The 25087-nt window shown below is 36.7% G+C and overlaps 3 protein-coding genes across 3 annotated transcripts; 2 read left to right on the top strand and 1 right to left on the bottom strand.

Annotated features, from left to right (window-relative positions):
- Positions 1–711: 711 nt before the first annotated feature.
- Positions 712–8807, bottom strand: HELRODRAFT_194319 (hypothetical protein; the record flags this gene model as incomplete). The annotated part of the gene is made up of 19 exons (XM_009031413.1): positions 712–995; positions 1396–1955; positions 2037–2179; positions 2329–2406; positions 2512–2827; positions 2939–3016; positions 3090–3328; positions 3413–3513; positions 3646–3784; positions 3966–4159; positions 4648–5081; positions 5181–5278; positions 5576–5722; positions 5844–5899; positions 6066–6229; positions 6839–7028; positions 7298–7490; positions 7689–8090; positions 8745–8807. The coding sequence occupies 19 exons, from the start codon at positions 8805–8807 to the stop codon at positions 985–987; spliced, it is 3606 nt and encodes a 1201-aa protein (XP_009029661.1). The 3' UTR covers positions 712–984.
- A 2957-nt stretch (positions 8808–11764) lies between these two features.
- Positions 11765–13571, top strand: HELRODRAFT_89713 (hypothetical protein; the record flags this gene model as incomplete). Its single annotated transcript, XM_009031362.1, has 2 exons — positions 11765–11984; positions 13507–13571. Coding segments are annotated over 2 exons (285 nt in total), but the record flags the coding sequence as incomplete, so codon positions are not given.
- Positions 13572–18086: 4515 nt separating this feature from the next.
- HELRODRAFT_181629 (hypothetical protein) lies at positions 18087–21304 on the top strand (the record flags this gene model as incomplete). Its single annotated transcript, XM_009031412.1, has 6 exons — positions 18087–18601; positions 19058–19231; positions 19355–19576; positions 19843–19977; positions 20951–21121; positions 21202–21304. 6 exons carry the CDS (start codon positions 18087–18089, stop codon positions 21302–21304), a joined length of 1320 nt encoding a protein of 439 aa, XP_009029660.1.
- Between the last annotated feature and the right edge of the window lie 3783 nt (positions 21305–25087).

Below are 25087 nucleotides of genomic sequence, written 5' to 3'. Positions count from 1 at the left end.
TGTTGAAAGCCTTATTCACACAAACAAATAATTAAATATAAAAATACACAAAAAACTAAAAGACTTCCCTTTATTTTCTTTCGATTATAGCCTGCTACTTTTCTCGTCTATTAAATACTGCAACTCAATTTAGGTTACGGTTGAAGTTATATAGAATATATTGCCAAATTCAATAATTAATTTAAATTTACTAATTTTATTGTAGATTAATGCAACTCGACAAACAAAACTCCGAAGACAAACTTATTGATTAGGAAGTGATTGAGTAGTAGTCAGAGAAGGAGGTAGAGAGTTCAAGAGAAAAGATCCAGAAAATGCAAATTTAGCAAAAGTGTTTTTAACACGAGTTAACAAGAAATGAGAACAAGAAGACGATCGTAAACCAAGTCGTTTAGGTTCAAGATAAGAAAAGATAGGGGCACGAGCAACTAGACGAGCAGTAGAGTTAAAAGTTTTACTTAAAGGATAGAGTGTTATATAGGGCTATATAAAGTTGTATATAGTTAGATAGGGTAACACAGAGTTGTATAGTAATATATATATATATATATATATATATATATATATATATATAGTTATATAGGATTATATAAAGTTATATAGACTTATATAGATTTAGGGTCATATAGAGTTAAGTTGTATTGAATTACATAGAGTTATATAAAGTCTTATAGAATGTACGAGATACATATACATACATACATTTAAATTCAAATTCAATTCAAATATTTTATTTGATCCAAACAAAACAAACAAAATTCGTAATCGGGAGATCCGGAAGTAGAAAATAAATTGTTCTAGCGGGCTACCCTGGACAAGATTAGCATGACCATAAAGATAACGTAAAATAAAAATAAATAAATTATCCAGAATATACTAACGTAAAATAAAAAATAAATAAATAAAACGATATATATACATATAGGAATTTTCTTAAAAGCTTGGTTGATTTCACGTGATTCCATATGGTAGTTATCTTCTATGTTAACATACACCTATGGTGTATGCGTCGATCCCATGTGTACGAGCATACATATTTAAATATTTATATAGGCCTTTATTTTTGCACGTAGATGTCATTTTTCCCACCCCCCACTTATTCCCGAACAGCGATTCCCTATTCCATAAAATTCCCATTCCCGACAATTAAGTTCCCTATTGGGAATCCCATAGAAATTGGTAAATCGGGTATTGGTAAATTGGGAACTCTAATCCGTTCCCGTGCTCACCTCTGTAAAGATCAGAGTGTGGAAGTGTGTTTTAACTTTTGAAGTGTGGTTATATCCAGTAGTGAATATTTACCAATGTATAAAAAAATGGCCAGAAAAAATAGAAAAATAAAATATGATTAATGAAAACTTAAAAAACAACAACAACGTAACAACAGGGGCGAACCATTTCCAATGCCACCATGTACTGACTGGTCAACACTTCCCGTGACTCCTCCCATCATGCCCGCAGCAACCAGGGAGGGAGTCAACCCTGATCCCTGAGGTGCCATGCTGGGCAGATACAGACATCCAAATCCCTCCATCTGCATGTCGAACTCAACAAAGGCTGGCATTGTGCTCGTGCCTGATAACCTGATGTCTCTCGGCGTCGTCATAGACACTAAACATTTAACTCGAGTCAGAGGCACTAAGCCACCAGTCAGCAAAGTGGCAGCTGTCGTGTCCGAAGCTATGGACGATGTTGACCTGGTTTTGTGGTCTCTATTCTCTTTTAGTGGGTTGGGTGTTGGCGGGAGGAGAGAGATGGGTGATGACAATGAACCAGAAGAAAATGAAGCCGAAATAAGGTTGTGAAAGTGAGGATGATGAGGATGATGATGATGATCGTGATCCAGAACAGTAGCGTAGGTGGCCGACATGGAATGTGTGGCCAGTCTCCTAGCATCGTACATTGATTCATCTTCAGATGCTGAGCAGAGCGGAAGGCCCAGTCTGAAGAAATGTCTGTCAGTGAGGCAGATATCATCGCAAATGTTACCATCATCATCATCATCATGACAACTATCGTCATCATCACCATCTAACCTCAACTCTTTTGGAGTGAGTGACTGAGCAGATAACCTCTCAAAGATGTACTGGAGAGGAGCATGAAGGAAGTGCTTCTCGAGATACAGAGGACCGTCCATTTGTTTAAACAGCCCACTTAGCAGACCTGCTTCACACATAATCTGCGTCGTCGTCGTCGTTGTAAAAATTAAACTTATTAATTCACTGAATTACATACATACATATATACATACACACACACAAACACAGGTGCATAAGCAGATGAACAAATAGACAAACGGACAGACGGACAGACAGAACCGTTTCAAACCTGCTGATTTCTCTCTGACCTGACCAGTGACTTCAAAACTTCACACATCTGATATTGTAACTGCTTGCAGGCTTTGTACTGTTATTTAAGGAATCAATTGAACAATTAAATAATCAATCATACACTGAATGAAGAATGAATGAATGAATGAATTAATTAATTAATTAATTAAAAAAAACCAACATGGGATGGCTGAGAGTAAGTAATAGCAGGAATAAGATGAAGGAATGAAAGAACAGCCCCTGGATGAATGACTAGAACCTCGCTGCTATTGGCTGGAGTGATAGCCAATTGTTGAGAGCAGATGCTATTTCTTTTACATGATTGATTGACTGGAAATTTTTCAATAAAGGAGTGTGTGGGGCTTGAATTCGATTGGTCAGTCTGAGAGAAGAATCTCTTGAATGTTGGTGGAGTTGAGTTATGAGGTAGATTCTGATTGGCTGGCTGGTCTAACGATTGGCCGCTTGGTAACGAAGTAGTTGTAACATGCATCTTACTGCATGGAATATTCAATTAGTTTTTCAATAAGTGATAATTTCAACTGATATTAGTCACCGCCTAGTCGTTGTGCTTTCAAATAACACTGAATGGATAAAAAATAAGAAACCTCTCAAAATTATCAAGGGCCAGATCATAGAGGTGCCTCAGCAGGATTGTTGTGTGCGTCAGCAAGCACGGCAGATTGCTGGGAGATAACAACAACAATAATAATAATAAAAATAAGAAGAAAAATCAAAATAATAAACACAAAAATAAACTTTTGCATGTCAACAGTAGCAGCTGCAGTAGCAACGCCACCACCACCAGCTTGAATTCGGAAAAAGAAATGATTAACATCCAATGAATTCCACTCAAAAGTATTATTATTATTCTTGCTGTCGTCGTCAGTGGCCACAAAATCGCCATCAGAGAGGACCTCATTCAAAGTCAACGACTCGACATCACTGCTGAAACAACCGAGCAGACGAATGGCTTCAGTTAGACTACTGTATCGTATCTGATGATGATGACATTCATTCATTTTAAAATACCGTCATTCATTCATTTGTGTCATCCATCAATCAACCATTCAAGGACATACTTCAGTGGAGAAGAACCTAGCATTAGCCGGTTCATACCTCATGGCTACTGACAACGTAGAAAACATGAGTCTGATCAGTTGCAGCACGCAATTTTGGTATTCTGTTTCATGTTTTGTTAAATTATGTATTTCATAACTATTAAATTAATTCAGTGAGCCACAAATAACTCAACGAAACAGACCACATACAATCAACAAAAATCTTAGGACCCCTCCAAAAACCACCCACTCACCAAGTGTCCAGGGAAGCTTTGGGGGGTCCGCTAGGGCGCCCTCCATGGAAACTAGGACTGTCATTATGTACACGAAGCCTCCAACTTTTCTAAACACTGTTCTGCTCCTGTGACTTTCCTTCAGAACTTGTAACAGTGACTGCATTGGGTAGTTAAATGGTGCAAATCAATAACTTACTTCACAAAAACACGTTCACAAAAATTTCAATCGTGCTCTTTGAAAATTACAACAAAAATTCTAAACAAAAATTTCATCAAATAAATGATGATAAGTTAAATAAATACTAACACAACAAAGAATAAAAAAGAAGAAGATGAACCTTAATGATTTGTATTTTGAGCTGGAGCTGTTGTGGTGATGAGCTCTGCATGAGTCCAAGAAGGGTGCCCATGTCATCCTCTCCACTGGCGGTCGTCATGAGGTGCTGTACAATGGATAAAGCTTTTGATTGGCAGATCCTGTAAGGTACGAGGTTCAAGATGCATCGGGCCCCCCCTGACTCTCTGAACACCCCTGCAGTGGGCGATGTGGTGGTTAACATGCAATCAGATCTATTTCTCATATTCCGTTTCGGTGGAAATCGTTGTGCTGTGTTATATATATAATTTCCATCTTCGTTAGCTGCCTCGCCGCCTATGATTCTCTTGCCACTACGCAATAATTTGCTCGACATGACATCATTGTACGTGCCAGTTTAGTTGTCCCCATCTGCCTGCTAACATATGCACACTCATTTCTTTCCGCTGAGTATTGCTACTCACCATTGTTTGTGAAATAAGCTGCTTTGTCCTTTAAACCAACAGGTATCAAGGCCACGTAGTAAGTACACAGTACAGTGTGCGTGCGTGAATGCCTCTGAAAGGTAGATGGGCATCTTCTTGCAATGGAACCTGGTTACTGCAGTGCGATCTAACTGTTGCATCATCCGCCATTAATAAGTAGAACACGTTGGTTGAAGGAGAACCATCAAATCAACATGCAAAAATGGGTAAATAACAAACCGGCATTATCGTTATTGAGTAGCAAGAGGAGTGAGTCCATGACGAGAAAGCCCATAACTTTGTCATCTTCTGTCACCCTCCTCTCGCTACTGCTACTACCACAAGACCCAGCAACAGGCGATGAAGTAGCTCGTAAAGCTGCTGCATCTGCAGTTGTCTTAGCACTGTTAACATGACTAGTCTTAGCATCATCGGAAGAATCGGAAATATTAGTACTTGTAGCAGATGTAGTAGCGGCAGACATAGTAGATGTAGTTGTAGCAGTTGTAGAAGCGTTCGATGCCTCTTCTTCCTTGAGTAGTGCAGCAAATCTATGAAGCGAGACAACCATAACTTCTAAGAGACCGACCTCTCTGAAGACATCTTTGTAGATGCTGTGGTGTTGAAGCAGGCGAAGCAACGTTCGCATGCATAAGATGTTGCAGGATATTGATCTGTTTGTTCACAGTAACAATGACGATAGTGATGGTGAGAACGATGACGACGACAATGATGATGATGATAATGATGATGCCGGCAAAAAGTCAACTAACTGATCAGCCTTAATGAGGATGCTGATGCTGATGAGTTCCTTGCATGGGACGAAGTTCAAATTGAATGCAACATATTCAATGATCTCAAAAAACTTCACCTGCATCATAATCATTATTATCCGAACATGATGGTGACATGATGGTGGTGATGAAACACGCGATAATAATGGTAATAATGACAGTTATTTATGATCAGAAACATGGTGATATAATCACAACTCTAAAAAGCAAATATGTGAACAAATTTTTCTTGTATAACTTGGTGATGTTTTCACGTTGGGAATATTTACAATCCTCAACTATATAACCTAAGCATCAACATCAGAAGCAGCAGCAGCCCAGTGGCGTCATCACCGTCTTATTATTATAATTATCATTACGTTTATCATGCCTACCTGCACATCATGATGTTTGGAATGGATCTTCTCGGCGAATTGTGGCAGCGTGTTCTGTGGTTCAAGTATGAAGTAATTGCAAGCGTCCTGGTTATACAAGCTTATCATCACATCTAATATCGTCGAACATAGCTGCTTTGATGATGCCTGTGTGCGTATTTGTGAGTCTGTGCGTTGGCGAGTGCATTTTTATTTGTGTGTCTGTGTGTGCGTTCATGCGACTGCTGTCATTATGTTGTGTGTTGTTCAAACAACTCTAAAAAGTTACCCGCAAGAAGACTGTTTGCAAGACTTGGAACGCCTGCAGGTTCCGTACACTCATCCCTAAAGCGTGCAAGTCAGTAGGAGTGCAGATGTTAATCATAACTACAATGTTACTTTCAATATGATTATCGCATTAAAGGGTGTGATGATAGTAGTATAAAGATTGAAGCTATCGTCACCATGACGTCACTGACAAACAACATTTTAAAGGAAGAAACAAACTGACCATTGCCAGCAGATTGTGGTACAACAAATCCAGGCATGTGAAACAGAGAACTGGTCTTCAAGTTTGGCTTGAGTTCGATGAAGCCACAGGAGCAAAGAGAGCCGACGAGCAGAATGAGGTTCCTCAGAGCTTGCATGGCTTCCTCACTGCCCATCTTCTCTGTACTTTTGTGGCAATTCAGTTTTTCATTTGTTTTCATATTTTTGTTTGTTTTGGCAGTGCTACTCTTAAATAAGCTAACATCAAATCATATCATGCTGCTACTTTTGAATTGAAAATTGTTTTTTGTTCGATCGTGCAAATAACTAATGAATGACCTTCCAACTTGAGAAACCTAGATCAAATATTTTGTTTCTATATCTGTTTGATGCTTTATTTTTGTTCTTTGTTCTTTTTACTACTTTCCAACTTATGTGGTTTGTTTTTCGTTCTGTTCAATAAAAAATCTTTTGTTTTAACTTTAGCACATAATTCTATTCAAATTAACACAGAATTTAAACTCTAAAATTTGGTTTAATTCGACTTTAGCCCGTTGTTTGAACTTTAATACCTGTTTTTATAACGTGGTTGTTGACAGGGGATTGACCAAGTTGTACAAATATAGGCTTTGAATGTTAAAAACTGCTTCATTCAGTACAAAACATAAAAGTTTCAATTCAAAATATCAACATCAGCAACATCATTACATATAAACACAACAACAACATTTCACACAGACTAGAAGAACAAAATCAAATGAAAAAGAAGCAGTAATAATAAGAAAGCAGATCTACCTTAGCAGAAATTCAGTGAGATAATTGTAACCATTGCATGTTCTGAAATCATCGAGAATCATCTGCGAGACCTCACTCGAGTCTTTGAGGAAGCAGAACAAAGTGACCAACATTTCGACCATCTCGATCGGGCTCAGGTCGTTCTTACCTTTCTGCATGTTCTCAATGCACAATCCTATGCAACCCTTGGCTGTGGGTTGTTATTAATTGAATGAATGAATCACCATGTCACTAAGCAATCAATCAAATGATGAATGACTTGAACGAGCAACCAACAAAAATTAAAATCTAAATACAAACGTGACCAATGAAATCAGAATTAACAAATAAATAGAAAGCTACATAAACAGTGGAAAAACAAACTAAGGAAGAAAGGAAGGAAGGAATGAATGAGTGAACGAACGAACGAACAAACAGACAAATAGATGAACCAACAAACGAACAAACAAACAAACAAACCATGGATATATTGAACGACATTAGGAGTGAGTCCATGTCTTGAAAGTGTCATGAGGACTTCGGCAGCACTTTTCCTCCAAGTGATGTTATGAGGTGGGCACAAACTTGTGATTGCATTGAAGAGAAGCATCAGATCATCTTTCCTCACAAGCTCCTCCGCTGGAGATGAGTAACTGCACAACCTTATCAACACCTTGTAAGTCACGAGTTTGTGATGTTTGTTCATGCAATGTGTACTGAATGTAGTTGGAACAAAATTTTATTCTAAATAAATTTTATACAACCTGTACAAAAATTATTTAAATCTTTTAGTTTTTAAAGAAATAGCACAATGCTTTTAAATAAGATTTGTTAAATTAAATTTGACAAATGCAGAGAGACCAAGAAGGACCTGGACAAAAACTTTCTGTAGGAGAACCCTCCTCTCCCTTGGTGTGAACTCTGAGCCAGGTTCTAACTGATCGGGCTGCTGGACGTCGGGAAGGTCGAAGAAGAGATAGAAACATTTCACAAGAGTAGATGGCAGTGATGCAATGGTCATCCCATTTATGAAAGCCTCATGTCCGACTGATGCAAATAAATTTATGGTTGTCAACAACATCCAACCACTACTCTGCTCCTGTGTTGAGTCAATTTCTAAAAATTTCACAATGGCATAACTGGCCGCCTCTGTTGATTGGTTGGAAGCTCTCCGCCTAATTTCACTAACCATCAGTCTCGAGGCATGATTGCAAAACTGTAAAACGTCAGGAAACTTTTCCATCATCTCTTCAGCTGACATTGTGCAGAATATCTGAAAGTGAAATTTATTGAATCATGATGAAACAAATTCAAATACATATGAGCTGGGAATAAAATTGATATTTGAATTCATAAAGAAATCCTCAAAAAATTCAAATGAATCAAACTTGAGAAGCCAAAGAAAGTATATTGAAACCTAGTATAAAAAAGTTAAACACACATATAACATTTAAAAAATTGCACTTGAGCATAAGCAAACAGATTAAAACCAAGTCTGCAAATACATATGCACGTGAATATAAAATTTAACATCTAAAATCTTGCAGAAAAAATTATAAAACTTTCATAAATAATATCTTCTTGCAGATATATACCACAAATCTAAACATTGCTGTTTCATTTTTTACAATTAAAATTGATAAAATTTGAACAAAATTTGAAAAATGCATTTGAAATAACACAGTCATTGTTGTTTTAGTTACTATATTAAATGTTTTAACTAATATTGAGAGAGAGAGAGAGAGAGAGAGAGAGAGAGAGAGAGAGAGAGAGAGAGAGAGAGAAAGAGAGAAACCTTGCAAAATAATGGAAGCATGTTGTATATGTTGTACTCTAAATCTTTGTGAGAAGCACCAGGTCTATTTATTTCAGAAAACAGCTTCCTCAAGTGCATGAGGCCCAACGATTGATCATGGCTGGTACTGACAGTCTGAACAGAATCACCTAATATCTTAGATGACTGGCTGACCAGCTTCTTCATCAGATTCATGACTGCAATATTAAACTGCTTCAGCTGTTATTGTTGTGTTGGCTTTTTTTATTCACAATAAGATCAGTCTTTCGTATGTCTTCTATTTTTCTGGCTGGGTTCTAGAATAAATTCATTATTATTATTATTTCATCTATTCTAGCAAAACTTTTAAAAAATATTCTATATTTAAAAAATTTATTAACAGTTTTCTTATTTTTTTCTCCTTCTAAAAATTCAAACTTGGACAATTGCAGATACCAGTGAATGTGAGTGGGTTAAATTAATAATGAATGAATGAATGGGTAAATAACAATAAAATACAAAACATTTAATTTATTAACAATCAATATTATTACTTCATTGTTTATTTAATTTTTATTAAAAAGGTAGAAAGTGACATACACACAGAAGACAGATCCATGACTAAATGTTTTTCACTGAATCATGAAATTGAATTAAATAATGATGGAAAAATTATTAATCAAAGACCAAAAGTGGTGGGACAATCAACTAATTATTATATTAATTAAAAAGTATAACTAATTAAATTAGAAAACAAAAATACATACTTCATAGTTGTGCTGACTAATAAATGAAATTGGGCAGAATTAAAAAAAATAATTAGACTTCTTTTAGTTTATTAATTATTTAATAAATTAATTACTTAGTATTTTAATTTAATATTAAATTAATACTTATTTGTTCTATTTAATTTTTGTTTTTATATGATTTGATTAAGCTAGAGATACTAGATAGCATTGTAAAAAGTTTTGCAATAAATGAGTAACATGTCATTTTTGTCTTTTATTTTGAAATTGGTTATAAATATCGTTATAATTCACGAAATAAATAGTTTGAACGTTCGCCATGATCACACTACATTATATTATAGATTATAATATAGAATTGGAAATTGACACACAGCAACACCGAACAATAGTATAATTACAGGGGTCGGACTATTTGACATCCTTGGATTATTGGCTTATTGGCTTACTTATGAAACTGCTTGGGTTTTAACAAACAAACAAACAAACTATTTGAAAACTATTTACTTGGCTCATCATGTTTAAAACAATGTAGTAGTTAAATTGAATTATGTATTTTAAAATTATTTTTGTTAATTTGAATATAATAATTGCTTATTGTTCAGTGAAATACAGTGCCTAACTGCTGCCAGAGGTCAGCTTACTAGGATTGAACTATAGTCACTCTTTTTTTTACTTATACGATTTTGCTTAGCTTTTATTGATTTTTTATGAAATAAACGACGTAAATTAATCAAAATTGTTATTTAAACAACTATCTTCATTATGTTCAACAAATATTTTACATTTTAGTGCTCAAAGAAATTGGTGCTAAAATCATACGTTGGTTTACGGCAATTACCTGGTCTCATAGAACTGTATGACAGCTGATTTTTGTCCATATAATGTTTTAAATAAATCAACATATTTGTTTCACAATTATTTTTATTAATATAAATAATCTTCTTTCTCGTGCCTTATCCTTTCATCTACACAAAACCCCAACGCTGTAGCAGTTGAAATGTCGTGACATTGTGGAGACGAACCTTTAACAGACACAAACCAAATCAATATAAATATAGAAATTGGTTTTTTTCTTGTGAAATACATTGCCTTACCGAAGCCATAGGTTCAAGCAACAAATAAAAACGATAATATTAAACGACGAATATGCTACTCTAACCAAAGGACGTCCTCTCTCGTGATGAAAAACAACTGCACTAGTAAACCAGAATCGATATAGGGGCATAGCCATCTGATATATTCGTTCTAATGAAATATCGGTGAGTAGGGACACCATAATTCTGAATATATTGGTATGACAACGACCAAGCTATCGAGAAGGCTCACGATGCGCGTACAAACTGGCGCTATAAAGAATCACATGAACGAGAAACACAAAACTAAAATTACTTGGCAAATCTTGGACAACAATGTTGAAATGTTACATTACAATAACAACTATTATAATTTACGATTAGCCAAATCAATAGTCAATACTCATAGAACAAAGGCATCTGATAGTAGGTAAATATTCAACAAGGTGTATTTGGAATCCTTCCTACTAATAAATTTAGAAACAGAGGAATCATCGATAATGATGACACGTAAAAATATTATCATAGATATATAAAAATCCATGAGTGTTGTATCCGTATGAGTGTTGTGATAAAATATTTTATCATTAATAAAAAGTAATATTGAGATGTGACGGGAGAATGAAGTGAAGAGAGTCACTCGATGAAATTTCCAACTGCTTTTCGTAATCTGATTTTGCGACATCAGACAAATTCACTAACGTTTCATCATAAATCCATTTCACCGGTTCGACCTTTTTTCATTATTCGTTAGGAAGTGCGAAAAATATCACGCGTCTTTTTGTATCGTTGCGTCTCTCTCTCTCCCTTTCTTTCTCTCTCTCTCTCTCTCTCTCTTTCTCTCTATCTATCTTTATCATTGTGTGCATGCGTTTGTATCATTTGTCTTACGCTGTGCAGTGTCTATCGGTGTGCCTAAATTGCTGTACGTGTGTGCGTGTTTCGGTGCCTTTATCTGTGTAAATATTTCTGCGTGTTGATGTGCTACTTTGTCCGCTTCAGCCCGTAACTTTGCGTACATTTGTGCATACATGTTTGTGCGTATGCGTCAATGTTTGTTTACACGTTGTTGTTGCACGTTTGTATGTATGTGTAAGTACGTCTACGGCTGTATCATGTAAAAGATAGGACAATAGATAAAATAGCATATAATAATTATAGAAACAAAACAAATGAAACTTATAGCGCTTAATAAAAGTGAAAAAATATATATTGAGAGCGTATAATGAAAAGCTCTTTCATTCTTGCTTGATCTCATAACGCACTTCATGACGCCCGTCTCGTCCCTGCGGAGATTTCGGCCAGAAAGATCGCGCAAGATTAAGACCGAAGTGGTCAGACTAATGTGCTCATATTTCTGTTCCCTGTGTGTGTGTGTGTCTGTGCGTGTGTGTGTGTATGTCTGTGTGTGTGCGTGTGTACATGCGTATGTTCATGTGTACACTTCCTGAATGTACATGTTTGTAATTGTGTATGTATGTATGCATGTATGTGTGTGTTTGTTAATATTTGTAAGAATATTCGCGTGTATGTGTCTAAGGAAACATATATGTGCGTGTGTGCTTGTGTGCGTGTGTGTGCATCGTGTCGTTACTACTTATGAAAAGCTTTTTACGTATTAATCGTTCTTTCAGCCTGCGTTTTCTGTAGATGGTGAGAATGTTTGTGTGGTTGTGTGTGTATGTGCGTGCGTGTGTTCGTTTGTGTCTGTGTATTGCTGTGTGTTCATCATGCTCTTTATATTTTTGACTATTTATAATACATGTGTGTATGTATGTGTGTGTGTTTGTTTGTTTGTGTTGCCATCTGAGTTTTATTTTGTCGTGTGCGTTATTCCGCTTGGGTTTGGCTAGCATTCAAGTGGAGTCGCTGCAGTTGTTTCTTTGCCTGTAAGTTTATTTAATGTTGATAAGATTATTAAGTAACGAAAGATTTCAATAAATGACTGGATGGATGCATGGATGGATTTAAAACTAAATAATTAAAATATTAGGAAGAAAAATTAAGGAAGAGAATTCGTGCATCTGCAAGTGATGAGTTCCCACACGTTGAAAGACCTTGCAAGACAAGATGATTGATTAAAAGCCTTACGTGAATGTGTGTTTTGTATGATGTATGTAAGAGAGAAAAAGAAAGAGAAAGAAAGAGAGAGAGAGAGAGAGAAGAAAAAAGAGAGAGAGAGAGGCCCGAGGAAATTTGTGATTAAAAATCGGATTCTCAAAATTATTTGTTCATCTCGTAAGGATACTTATGTGACGTTGCTAAGAAGATTGGATGGATGGATGAATGAATGGATGGATGGGTGAATGAATGAATAAACGTATGAATGGATGGATGGATGAATGGGTTAGAAATCTTCAAACATGCAAAAAACACAAAAATATAAAAGTTGTGCTAAACTGAAATTTGCAAAACTACACAGTCGACACATACCGTCACACATATAAGCCAGAAAACAAACAAAAAAACAAACAGACAAACAAACAGACAAACAAACAAACAAACAAACAGACAAACAAACAAACAGGCACACAAAATGGCATCAAATATTCTGGCAGTGCAGAAAGTTTCACAATAGGTCGTCATGTGCTTCTTATATTTCTTCTCTTATTAATAACAAAAGCATCATTTGTTTGTTGCCTTTCTTGTTGTTGTTGTTGTTATAGAAATTGTTTTTGTTGTGTTTATAAAATAGGATACCTATATATGCCCTTCCGTTATATCGTCCAGGACTGTTGTTGCTGTTGTTGTTGTTGCTGTTGTTGTAGATGGATGGATAGATGGACAGTACTAACAAACATACGAATGAATGAATGAAGGAAGAAATGAAAAAATAATGAACGATTGAAGAAACGAACGAACGAACAAACGAAGGGGCGAGTGAATGAATGCAGCGCGTCCCTCTTCACATAAATAGATTTCCTACTGATACACCCAATTCATTTACAACTTAACACATACACGCACACGCACACACATACAGACAAACACACGCACACACACGCGCACATGCAAGCATACGTACACACATAAAAATGTTTTACTTTATGTTTCAATTTATCGTGTTTTACATGCCATTTTTACATTAATAAGAACGTGCAATGTGCTACTTATGTATTTGTATATACGTGTGTGTGTATGTGTGTATGTGTGTGTGAGTATTATATGTCCTGTGTATGTGAGTATTATGTTTGTACTACGTACGTGAGTCTTATGTTTGTGGTGTTTCCGTGTCTAGGAAGGCCTCAGGCTATCCTAACACGAGCTCCACCAACTGCAAAATTATCGAAAGTCTTACGTAATGCGTAGTGCGCGCAGTAGCTGCTGTTGTTGTTGTTGTTGCTGCTGCTGCTGATGATGATGATGATGGCGATAGTGATGATGATGATGGTAAAAGTGATGATGATGATGGTGAAAGTGATGATGATGATGATTTTGTTTTACGAAGCCAGTGTTGTTTTGTTGAAATAGCCTCTTGTTACTATCATTCCTTCCTCCTTCGTTATTTCCTTTAATCATCATCATCATCGTCGTCGTTGTCATCATCATCATTCCCATCATCATCATCATCATCAACCTCATCATTCCCATCATCACCATCATCATCATATCACCTTCGTCGTTGTCATCATCATCCCCATAATCATCGTCGTCATCATCACTTTCACCAGTACATGTTGGCTTAACCAAAAACATCGAATCGAGTTTCCGCTCCATGGCGATAATCTGAACATCACGTGACAAATGTCGACGTTGTTGTTGTGGTTGTTTGTTATTGTTGTTGTTGTTTATATTGATGTTGTTACTTAATGATGAGTTTGTTGTTAGGGACAGAGAAGAAAGAAGAAAAGAAGGAAAAAAGAGAGAAAAGTATTCACACACCCATGCACACATACACATGCACACACACACATAGAGAAACACGCACACACACATAGAGAAACACGCACGCATACAGACACACGCACACAAGAGGCATGTGTGTTCAATGAATTATGATAACGTATCGTGACGTCATTCATTCCATTATTACAATTGGTCTGTTACGTAATATGTCATCAGCAGACGCCATTGTTAACGTCACACTTATCATCATCATCGTCATCATCATCATCATCACCACCATTATCATCATCATCATCATTATTTTAATCGTTATCATGCTCATTCGTTATGTACTTTCGCGACGATTTTGTTACTTCTCACAATGAAGCTACCACCACAACCACAAAAACAACTAAACCGCTAAACTTACTACTACTACTACTACTACTACTACTACTACTACTACTACTACTACTACTACTACTACTACTACTACTTTGATGGCATCTGCTGCTACTAGTACTACTAATAGTAGTATAATTACTACAACTGTAACTACAGTCTTGCACGCACACACGCACACACACACGTACACACACACGCACACACACACGCACACACACATACGATGCAATGTTGGTTTTTCTTCTCCCAAAACAATTAGGCGCGTAAGCATCACATTTGCTAAAGACGATTAACATCATCATTATTTTTCGTCATCATCGTCGTCATGGTTGTCATCATCGTCATCATTCCTGTCATGTCATAATTTTCTTTCATTTCCATTCTTGTTATCATCATCGTCATCATTCCCATCTAATCTGCATTGATAATGTGATGATCGTTATGAACTGCACCCTCTCATCTCTATTGTCATTATCATCTTCGTCGTAATCATCATCACCACCATCATCGTCATCATAATCATCATCATCACCGTTGTCATCATCATCATCATCGTCCTTATTTTTTTCATCCAGATTAAACGTTCGATATGCTAAATATATTGACACCTATTAAGGATAATGAATAGCCTCGCTCTCATTGGCTAGCTAGGAATTTAAACGAGCCAATGGGATTCAAATGTATCGCCATCTGCACTCCTATTGGATGTCAATTTTATAAAGAACACGCCCGCAATAGCTTCATTTCAATGTCTGATATGCATATCTATATTTGTTTGGGTCGATGGCTCAGAGCGAGAAGGACGACGACGACGACGATGATGATGATGATGACGATTTTTGGTGGTGGCGATGATGATGATGATAATGTTGTCTTGGCGGGGGTGATGATGATGATGGTGTTTTTTGGTGCGATGATTTTGAGATGAGGAAATGGAATGATGATAGTTGCTATGAAGATGACGAAAGGATGATGAAGATAGCGTGAAAGAAAAAAACATACCAACATTAAAATTATTATACAGGCCTTCTATTCAAGCTGGAACAAGTTATAATTGATTGAAACACACACTCATTAACACACACAGACACACACACACACAGACAGACACACACATACACACGTATTCACTCAATAGAATGGAACAGATGCATCTCCCCCGGATATTTGAGTAAGCATTCAATTCGCCATCTCAAACGAAACCACATAAATATATTTACACACACACACACACACACACACACACACACACACACACAGAACATGCACACACACACAAACAAACTAACACACACACATACAAACACAATCCTATGCAGAAAAATATGTGCAAACTCGCACGTACAAATACGCATGTTTATATACGCCATGACATACCGCATGTTTATATACGCCATGACATACGTAGATACACAAGATACATGTTTTTATATACGCCATTACATGCGTAGATATACAAGATACATGTTTTTATATACGCCATTACATGCGTAGATACACAAGATACATGCACAAACGCTGCACACATATAACCCTGCGAAAACATTGTTAGTGCCACATATGATCCTTTGCAAGTCGGCTGGTACGCGTCTATGTACCTATATGTTTGTGAGTGTAATTGAACAATAAATTCGTATTTATAACGCTAGGAGGGGCTTATGGGTTGATTGACATCTATCTTCAAGATTTGAATGGTTAATAAAGATAATAATGAACCTTATGAAGCAGACAGACTTGCATACGTTTGCATTATAATGCATATGAAGAAGCATCGATGAACGTATAACTGCCTTTGACATGGCAGCATCACCTTATATATTGCATATAAGATGGTCTTCAGTTGCCATCAGAAATTATTCGGTCATAAAACAATTAGAAGTGAAAGTCGTTTGCTTAGATTATCATATATATCATATATATACACATATACATACATGTACATACATATACATATATATATATATACATATACATATTGATATATATAGATATATATACATATATGTGAGCGTTCATATCTCAAAAACCATATCACTAAATGTGTGTATAGTCAAGTCAGCCTATACATACAGCACATATATATATATATATACATATATATATATATATACATATATATATAGATATAGATAGGTATAGATATAAAACAAATATATAATTGAGGTAATGTATACATACATACATACATATCACGTAAGTTCTTTATAAAGTTATATAAATTTGAGAAAAATTGTCACCCAGACCTGCCGGAGCGTGTGGTTGGCTCAGTTTGTGCTTCTTCCCCAATAAATTGTGGATTTTCCAATAAATTGTGGATTTAAACAGTTGAATAGCACGTGTGGGTGTGTGTTTATTGTTTATATAGTATTAACCATTCAAAGGTAATTTTATCTGTTTATATGAATATAAATAATAACAACAAAAATATTAAAATAATAATAATATTATTATTATCATTCTTGAATATAGAAATAATATTAATAATTTTATTTATATTATTACATAAGAAATCTTTAAACTTATAAATAAGGACGGAGTAACAACAGCTGGGCAGCTAAAACGCCTGATTTACGGTAAGTCTTTTTGTGTTTAAGGTAAGTGTATTCATTCATTCAATCATTCAATCATTCATTCATATTTTAATGTTGGTTTCACACTTTGAATTTTTTTCAAAATATAAATCATCAACATCATCAACAACAACAACTTCCACAAAATAACAATAATTATATTAAAGCAATGTTAAAAACTTACAATAACATCAATAACAATAAATGCAATGGCCTCATTGGAGACACCACTTTCTCAATTCTTTTTCACCATCGTCATCATCGCCATCATCATTATCATCAACGGTCGAAAAAGCCGAATATTCGGCCGGTATCATCATTCGGTTGTTTCTCCTCTTCTATCGATTGCTTGACCGACCGACTATCGATCCATCCTTCCAATGCTACAAAAGCTTCGTTAGGCTGAGCTACATGTCTCGTTGTTTTGTACACGCAGAACTGAAGTAGAAGTAGTAGTAGTAGTAGTGTTAGTAGCGGCAGAGTAGTAGCAGTTGTGGTAGTAACCACTTTTGTCATCGTTGTCATTGCTCTTTGTTTTGGTTACCATAAAGTAGAAGCGAAATGTTGTTCATGGTGTTTATGTGTCCACCATCATAGCCATCACAACCATCATAGTCTTCTTGCATTGCTAACATTTAAAATCTATTTTCAATTGCAGGTCTAACAAGAGAAAAGCATCAACATCACAACAACAACATCAACAACAACATCACCACCAACAACAACAACATCACAGAACAACAACAACATTATCAACAACAACACCAACAGCAGAACTAACATTAACTAGACCATCATTGGCATCATTTGGTGATCGACTTTATAACAGAAAAATAAGAACGTTAAATCAAAAAATTCTCAGACAGTTGAACGATGGCCCAACAGTTATCGCCCATATGTCATGGTTTCAACACTCAACAACAACAACAACAATCCAAACAACAACAACAACAACACAAACAACAACAACACAAACACCATCATAACAACAACAACAACATACCACTTGCATCGTATTCTCCAAATCATTTAGATTTCAGCAATGCTACCAACAACAGCAACAACGCAATTACTGTTAGCAGCAACATCAACAACAGCATCAACAACAACATCAACAACAGCATCAACAACAACATCAACGAGAACGATATGGGCTCTCATCAACCACACCAACAATCACATCACGCACAACATCCAACTCGTCACCAAATCCTTCAACAATCATTACTATCATCACCTCAACAATCATTACTACTACCACCTACGCAACAGCAACAGCCACAAAAACACATCTCAGCAACTGCATTCTCTCCACCGTACCTCAACTTCTCCCAGCAACAAATTGCTCGTGTCTGCGAGACCCTCGAAGAAAGTGGAGACGTTGAAAGGTAGTGAGGGTGTCTGTTGCTTGTTGTGGTAGCAGTAGTGGCAGCAGCAGCAGCAACTGCAGCAGTATTAGTCGTAGTTCTACTATCAGCAATTAATGTAGCCACTGGTCACTGAGTTAGCTCAGTCGGTAGAGGTGCCATGTTTCGTGCTGCTGTTGGGCTATTACGCGAGGGCAGGTTTGAATCCTGTCTGCCCGGAACTCAAAGGCCATCATACGTAATGTGTATGCATGGTGTTGTACATTCTCGTGACTCAAAAGTTTGATTGTAAAGATAAAACAACATGTAATGAAGAGATGAGATTTGTAAATTCGCTAATGACAAAAAACAAGCACCATTTAATTAAAAGACGGCTCTGTTACTTCCTGGCAGCAGTTATTGTCAATGTTACGGCTGCTATGTTGCTGCTTTAATCATTAGCGTCATTTTTTATTCTTCTTCTTCAATATTATTCAGACTGGCTCGGTTTCTATGGTCTCTTCCAACAACCAACCCTATCAACAACATCAACAACATCAACAACAACATCAACAACAACAACATCAACAACATCAACAACGAACACGAATCAGTGACAAGAGCTCGGTGTCTTGTTGCCTACCATGCTGGGGATTTCAAAGAATTGTACAGGTGGTGATGATGATGATGTGATGTTGGTAATGATGTGGTTGTTGTTGTTGGTGATGATGATGTTGATAGCGATGACAGATATCACAATTAGAACTGCAGCACACAAACCACACACCACTGCAGACTCTTAGAGACGCACAAATTCACGAAGGCCTCACATTCGAAACTGCAAGCCATTTGGCTCGAGGCCCACTATCAGGAAGCCGAACGTTTGCGCGGTCGTCCCTTAGGTCCTGTTGACAAATACAGGGTTCGGAAAAAATTTCCACTCCCCATGACGATCTGGGACGGGGAACACAAGACCCACTGCTTCAAGGAACGAACGAGGTACCTGCTGAGAGAGAGGTAAGTGCTCCGTTTTTTCTTCTTCTTCATCATCATTTTCCTTCTTCTTCTTCCTTTTCTTTTTCTGCAATCACCCACTTCTTATGAACGAGTGTGATCTCTTCGTTACATTCTCTTGTTTGTTGCAGTTTTGGCAACTCCATCTCAATTGCTTCATTGTCTGGTTTTTCATACCAGAATTAGCATTCTTTTGCTTTTCTTCGTCATTCTTTTCTCTATACATCATATTGCTATCGGGGAAGTTATCATTTTCGTTACCCTGCTAGGTACCTGCAGGACCCTTACCCGAACCCGGCCAAGAAGAGGGAGATGGCACATGCCACGGGTCTTACACCCACCCAGGTTGGAAACTGGTTTAAAAACAGGAGACAACGTGATAGAGCGGCTGCAGCTAAAAATAGGTCAGTGGGAGGGGTTTCTCTTGAACAATGAGATTTCAAAAGTTTTTATTTTAATTTGTGTATTGAATTAGAAGAATCAAGATTTCATCCATAGAAGACTGATTCATATTTTTTTACAAAATTAGAGTTGATAAAGCAAAGAAATGATTTAATTTCACGTTCGGATATAACAGAAGAAAATGCCGTCACAGACCTTCACACGCACGCACACACACACGCACACATTCCAAATGATAAAAAATCAAGTACAGTGCGTTAGGGTGAACTGAATGTTCCTGACAGTGCAAATAATGTAATATAATAATATAATGTGTATAATAATAGACGAACTACGGGAGGCATTGCACGCGAGCACGCGAGCAACAGTCACATCCACACATATTCACACCCATCCACACATATTCACACATCCACACATATTCACACCCATCCACACATATTCACATCCATCCACACATATTCACACCCATCCACTCAGATTCACACACATCCACACATATTCACACACATCCACACACAGAGATACAAATTAAAATACATACATGGTACGTGCAAATTAAGAGCACACGTTTTTGAACTTACCGTGAAATACGCCACTCACATACATCACATACATACATCCTACGTACACACACACGCACATACAAACATAGATACATAAAACACGCTAACACACATATACACACGTAGTAGTTCTAAATTTAAAATAGAAATATGTGAGAAAAGCAAATATCTCATGGAGTATTGTAAGCATTGCATAAACTGAACGAAGTACGAGCAAACATTTTTTCAACTGCGAGTGAAGTATACAACTATACAAATGTTTGTATGTATATCGTTTTGCATATGTTTGTATATAAGTGTGTATGTTGTAATGTATGTGCTTGTCTACTTGTATAAACCTTTGTATGTTTGTACTTGTAAGTTTGAATAGATTTTTCTAGCTGTATATGTTTTTTTTCTGTGTATGTAGCTATATGTCTTCGTTTTTGCATGCATATTTGTATGCATGTGTTGATGTTGAGGCCATATTTGACGATGTAGAAGGTCTCCTCCCATGGTTTGCACGAATCTCTGCAACCGACCGACGAAACCTGACAAGCGAGAGGGAGCTTGAGCAGCGATTGCTCCATCTTTCCTGGCGGTTAGAGGCAAAACAAAATGGAGTTCGGCCAGCATATATCAAATCAGCTACGTTGAACAACCGCTGGATGAATGGAACAGAGGCAAAATAGCTGCTAACATCAAAGATGAACTCTACAAAGCTCGAGACAAAAGCCTCAACACTTACAATGCACCTCTAGCCTTAAATTTCCTAAAAAGTTGACAAATCTAATTAAAACGAATAGTAATGGATTAGCGGATCGGTTTGTTAGCCTAAGCAAACATCCCCTCACTGATAAGAGAAGAGAATTTTTAAATTTATGATTAAACTGTCATATTTTTAAGAAACCGAACAATATTGAAAAAACAATTGAAATTGTGTGTATGTGTGCATGTATGTACGTGTGTACGTGTGTATTTGTTTTTTGTTTACCTGTTCGTGCATTTGATAGTCTATTTGTTCTTTGATCTCTTCATAACTTTTAACAACTTCCAACTTATTAAAAAATCTCTTCTATTAACTCTTAAATTAGAAACAATGCTAATAACAATAAACTAACAACAATAACAACAATAACAATTTTATTATTATTGTTGTTGTGATTAAAACAAATATTGATCGATCTATTAGATATATTTAACCGCTGATTAAGTTCTTTGAGGTGCTATTATCAGTGCGATTTCATCGCTATTACGATTGCGCTCACTAGTATTACTATTATTATTGCTAATGTTGTTGTTGTTATTTGGATGGATGGATGGAAGGAAGGATGGATGGATAGATAGATGGATGGATAGATGGATGGATAAATAGATGGATGGATGGATGGATAGATAGATGGATGGATGGATGGATGAATTGATATTTTTTTCTTCATCATCATCATCATCATCACAATCTTCATCGTCAATTTCAAATATCTTACAATATTCTTTAGCACCCAACATTGTTTATGTAACACTGCACTAAGATAAGTAAGCATTCATTCATTCATTCGTTCATTCGTTCATTCGTTCATTCGTTCATTCGTTCATTCGTTCATTCGTTCATTCGTTCATTCGTTCATTCGTTCATTCGTTCATTCGTTCATTCGTTCATTCGTTCATTCGTTCATTCGTTCATTCATTCATTCATTCATACATTTATGTGTGCGCGTGTGTGTACTTACCACACAATCAAACAAAGACACACATGACAGTAGAATATAATACAGGCTTTGAATGCAAGATGTTGAAACGTTAATTGTTGATGTTGTGCTACTGAATTTTGGTGATATTCTAATTTCATACTAAATATTCCACGACGCGAATGCAAGGTCTTATAAACCAAAACAAAGAAAGATAAAGAGAAGACAAATACAGAAAGAGAGAGAGAGGGGGGGGGGAGAAAGAAAGAAAGAAAAAGAGAAAAAATATATCGAAATATAAAGAAAAAAAGATAAAGAGAGGGAACGACAGAGAGAGAGAAAGAGAGAGAGAGAGAGAGAATAAAGTAGTGTGATGTTGTACTTGAGTTCTTCTCAGATTATAAATAGATGTCATCCGTGATAAAACCTCTTGACAACAATTAGCATCTATTAAGGAAGGCACCCCTTAGTGCGCGTGTCTCTATGTCTCTCCATTTCTCTCCATTTCTCTCTCTTTCTCTCTCTCTTTCTCTCTCTCTCTCTCTCTTTCTCTCTCTCTCTCTTTCTCTCTCTCTCTCTCTCTCTCTCTCTCTGTGTGTCTATCTGTTAATGTCCTTGTGCCTTTTCGTCCATGTACGTGTCGCGTGTTTGTGTGTGCTCGTGCGTGTGTGTGTGTGTGTGTTAGTCTGCCGAAACATGTGTCCGAGTAAACGTTTGTTGATATGAATAGATTATTTTTGAATGTGTGAATATGCATTTGTATGTTTGTATCCTATTTTTTTATAAGGTTACATACACATACATACGCGTATATTTCTACGCAAACACACGCAAACACACACGTAAATAAATGCGTTGTTACATTTGTGAGCATATGTTTTTAAACAGTCACTTTTCTTGTTTATTTTTAAGTTCATTTCTTTTGATACACATATAATATACATGTGTATGTATCTACATGCGTGTCTGTATGTGTATGTATGTGTGTGTATGCGTATGGTTATGTGTGCGTGTGCGTGTGTGTGTATAAACATTGTTATTAGTACCACACTTTGAAACGTTACACTTCTGCACTTGTTAACGATTTTGATAACGGCGTACACGCACGTACACACATACATACGTACACACATACATACGCGCGCACATACATACGTAACGTACACACACACATACGCGCAAACACACGGATACGTACATATACTCTCACATACATTCACATAGTAATAAAGGATGCCATGATTAGTGAATTTGATCGATCCATTGTTTGTTGGGCCGAAAGACATATCTGTCTATGGAGATGTTGGATGTTATGTTAATGAACCTCTCGTTCAAATTCAGATGTTTTAACGGCTGTGATGGTCAAAATACATCTCCTACTTATCATCATCATCATCACTTATTGTTTTGGAACCTCAAAAATTTGATGGCTTAAACTGGTATTGCAATATTCTGGTACTCTGCTGCCCAGAATTTTAAAAATGACGAGCGGTCGAATGGCGAATTTTGCCCGAATACCATGCCAGGATCAACATTCGTTGCTTCTCAAACTAATACCCGTTTACAAGCTCACAAATGGACCATTCATATTTATAACTTACATTAATTTATCGTTCACCTCATTCTGATCAAGTCTTATAATGTTGTTGTCTGTTGCTGTTACAAACAATTAAATACACGAAATTGTTAACAATTTATATTTGTCATGTTGAATGGGGCTGTGTGTGTGTTTGTGTGTGAGTGAGTGTGTGCGTGTGATGAACAGCTACAGGCGCATGGGCATGAGTAACTTTTTTATTTACGTGATAACAACAACGAGGTTTATTGCACACCATGGCAGACTGATGAATCGGAGGCATAATTTGGATGCAACATCATCAACAGCGTCAACAACAACATCGGCAACGACATCAACCTCATCATCAACAACAACAACATCTCAAAATTTTCACAACAAACACAGCAAGAGCAGCATTTACAACAACAGCAACTTGCTCAGCAACACTAGCAGTGATGAAGACGATGAAGTTGATGAGGCTGATGACGACGATGACGTCAACAACAAAACGTTTTACCGCCGCAACAAAATTAACAACAATAGCAAAATGCTGCGAAACAAGTCGTCATCGTCGATGTTGTTGTTGCTGTCGGACACTGACGACGACGACGACGATGCTCATTTCGAAATGATGCATTTAAAAGAACAAACTCGAAACGATCGGTATCAACAAAATCATTTTTTCCAACAACAACATCAACAACATCAGCAACAACAACATCAACAACAACAGTACTATAGCTCTCAGTATCTTAATTCATTTGGTTTTCAGCAAAATCGTCCAGCACAACAACAACAGCAACAACACATCAACCAACACCAACACATTGAAATCAACTTATTCAACAGCAGCCGTAATCGTGATAATGATAACGACGATGATAATGATACTTCGGATATTGATGTTGATAACTGCTCGGATAGTAGTATCAACAACAAAAACGACAGCAAAAAAATCTTCGACGGCCAACATTCGCATGGAACGCAGTCGCAACTCCAAATAAAACACGAGCCGAACGTCGCCAACAAGAAAGGCACATCACCTCACTTTACGTCATCATCGCCATCATCGTCACCACCACAGCCGCCACCATCGCCATCATCATCATCATCATCATCATCATCATCGTTGCCATCATTTGTATTATCACCCTCAACTGCATCGTCATCAACATCGTCAAAATCTTTTTCATTGTCACTTCCATATCTGAAATCTACGTCATCATCATCATCATCATCATCTTTTTCGGCAGCAGCAACAACAACAACAACAACATCATTACCATCACCGACAACAACGTCATCAAACGATGCGACAAAC

Source organism: Helobdella robusta (assembly GCF_000326865.2).
Source record: "Helobdella robusta unplaced genomic scaffold HELROscaffold_73, whole genome shotgun sequence".
In the NCBI taxonomy this organism is placed as follows: domain Eukaryota; kingdom Metazoa; phylum Annelida; class Clitellata; order Rhynchobdellida; family Glossiphoniidae; genus Helobdella; species Helobdella robusta.
The sequence above is the reverse complement of the archived record's forward strand: the minus strand, read 5'-3'. Positions and strand labels throughout refer to the sequence as shown.